The sequence below is a fragment of the Cebus imitator genome, unplaced genomic scaffold (genome assembly GCF_001604975.1).
Source record: "Cebus imitator isolate Cc_AM_T3 unplaced genomic scaffold, Cebus_imitator-1.0 Scaffold568, whole genome shotgun sequence".
Lineage (NCBI taxonomy): Eukaryota > Metazoa > Chordata > Mammalia > Primates > Cebidae > Cebus > Cebus imitator.
In genome coordinates this window covers 1,537,677-1,539,182 of record NW_016107883.1, presented here as the reverse complement: position 1 = coordinate 1,539,182, position 1,506 = coordinate 1,537,677, and the positions used below count along the sequence as shown (strand labels likewise).

Here is a 1,506-nt window from a genome sequence, read left to right as displayed (position 1 = left end):
TTTTAGTAGAGACGGGGTTTCACCATGTTGACCAGGATGGTCTTGATCTCTTGACCTCGTGATCCACCCGCCTCGGCCTCCCAAAGTGCTGGGATTACAGGCTTGAGCCACCGCGCCTGGCCCAGACAGGTTTTTGCCATGTTGGCCAGGCTGATCTCGAACTCCTGGCTTCAGGTGATCTGCCCACCTCAGCCTCCCAGTTACAAGCATGAGCCACCATGTCCCGCCTGACTATGAGCTTTTCTTGATCAATAATCATGTTATCCTTATTATTCTCCTAGTCCTTTGATTCATACAAGAGAGTATAAAATACCTCGTTTTCAAGGAGTCTACCATCTAGTTAAAGAGGTATGCTTATGAACTGGTTGAATAAGAAAATGGGAGTTGGTACAGAAAAGAAGTAAAGGAGTTTATAAAGCAGATGGTCCAATGACAGTAGGAGTTGTAGAAAAAAGATTTATAGAGGCATATGATATGAACTGGATTTTAAAGAATAGGACTTACAGAGAGCAAAATAAAACCAAACAGAAAAAAAGGGAGGGAAACGAAAGGGAAAAAAACAAGCAGAAAGGAGAGCATTCTCAATTATATACAACTTATTCTTAGGCCCGAGAGAAATCAGTAAAAATGATCTGACTGAAAGGTGTAATCTCAACCAGAAAGTACTTTGAAGTAAGATTGACTTAGGTGAGGCCAAAAGATAGCACCTTGAGGAGTTTTATCATTATTCTGGGGGTAGCAGCAAACCATTTAAAATTTGAAACTGGTGAGAGACATAATGGAAAGAAATCAAAGAAGATTGAAGAGTCAAAGCTAGATTAAATTCTGGCTTCAATACTCACCATCTGTGTGGTTTGGGGAAAGTTACTTGGCTTTTCTAAGTCTTACTACATATAAAATGGGAATAATCATATATACTCGAGAGAAGTGATAGGAAGATAAAAAGAGAAAATGTATGTGAAGGCACTTTATGTAATGTTTAGGACATAACAAATGTAGGTGCTCGTTGTAGGAAGAGTATTGGTATTAGTAGTAATAAAATGTTACTCCAGAAAGGTAAACTTGGCATCGCTGTGCAGGTGAACTGGGCAGGGACTAGCACCAGGAAAGCTATGGGAAGTTTTTGCAAATAATTCAGATTTCTGATAAAAAACTAGAAGGTCAGTGACACTATCAATGGGAATTAGAAAATCAGAAGGGAGAGGCTGGATGCAGTGGCTTATGCCTATAATCCCAGCACTTTGAGAGGCTGAGGCGGGCAGATCACTTGAGGTCAGGAGTCAGAGATCAGCCTGGCCAACATGGTGAAACCCCATCTCTACTAAAAATACAAAAATGAGCTAGGCATGGCGGTGCACGCCTGTAATTCCAGCTACTTTGGAGGCTGAGGCAGGAGAATCACTTGAACCTGGAAGGTGGAGGTTGCAGTGAGCTGAGATCATGCCACTGCACTCCAGCCTGGGTGACATAGTAAGACTCTGTCTCAAAAAAATAAAAAATTTAAAA

The 1,506-nt window shown here is 41.3% G+C and overlaps 1 protein-coding gene across 1 annotated transcript in view; it reads right to left on the bottom strand.

Annotated features, from left to right (window-relative positions):
* The window catches only part of KALRN (kalirin RhoGEF kinase), a 635,807-nt gene that overhangs the window by 268,335 nt on the left and 365,966 nt on the right, over positions 1 to 1,506 (bottom strand). The window contains exon 23 of the mRNA XM_037734035.1: positions 228 to 274. Within this exon, the coding sequence (XP_037589963.1) occupies positions 228 to 274 (47 nt within the window). The remainder of the gene's footprint in view (positions 1 to 227; positions 275 to 1,506) is intronic.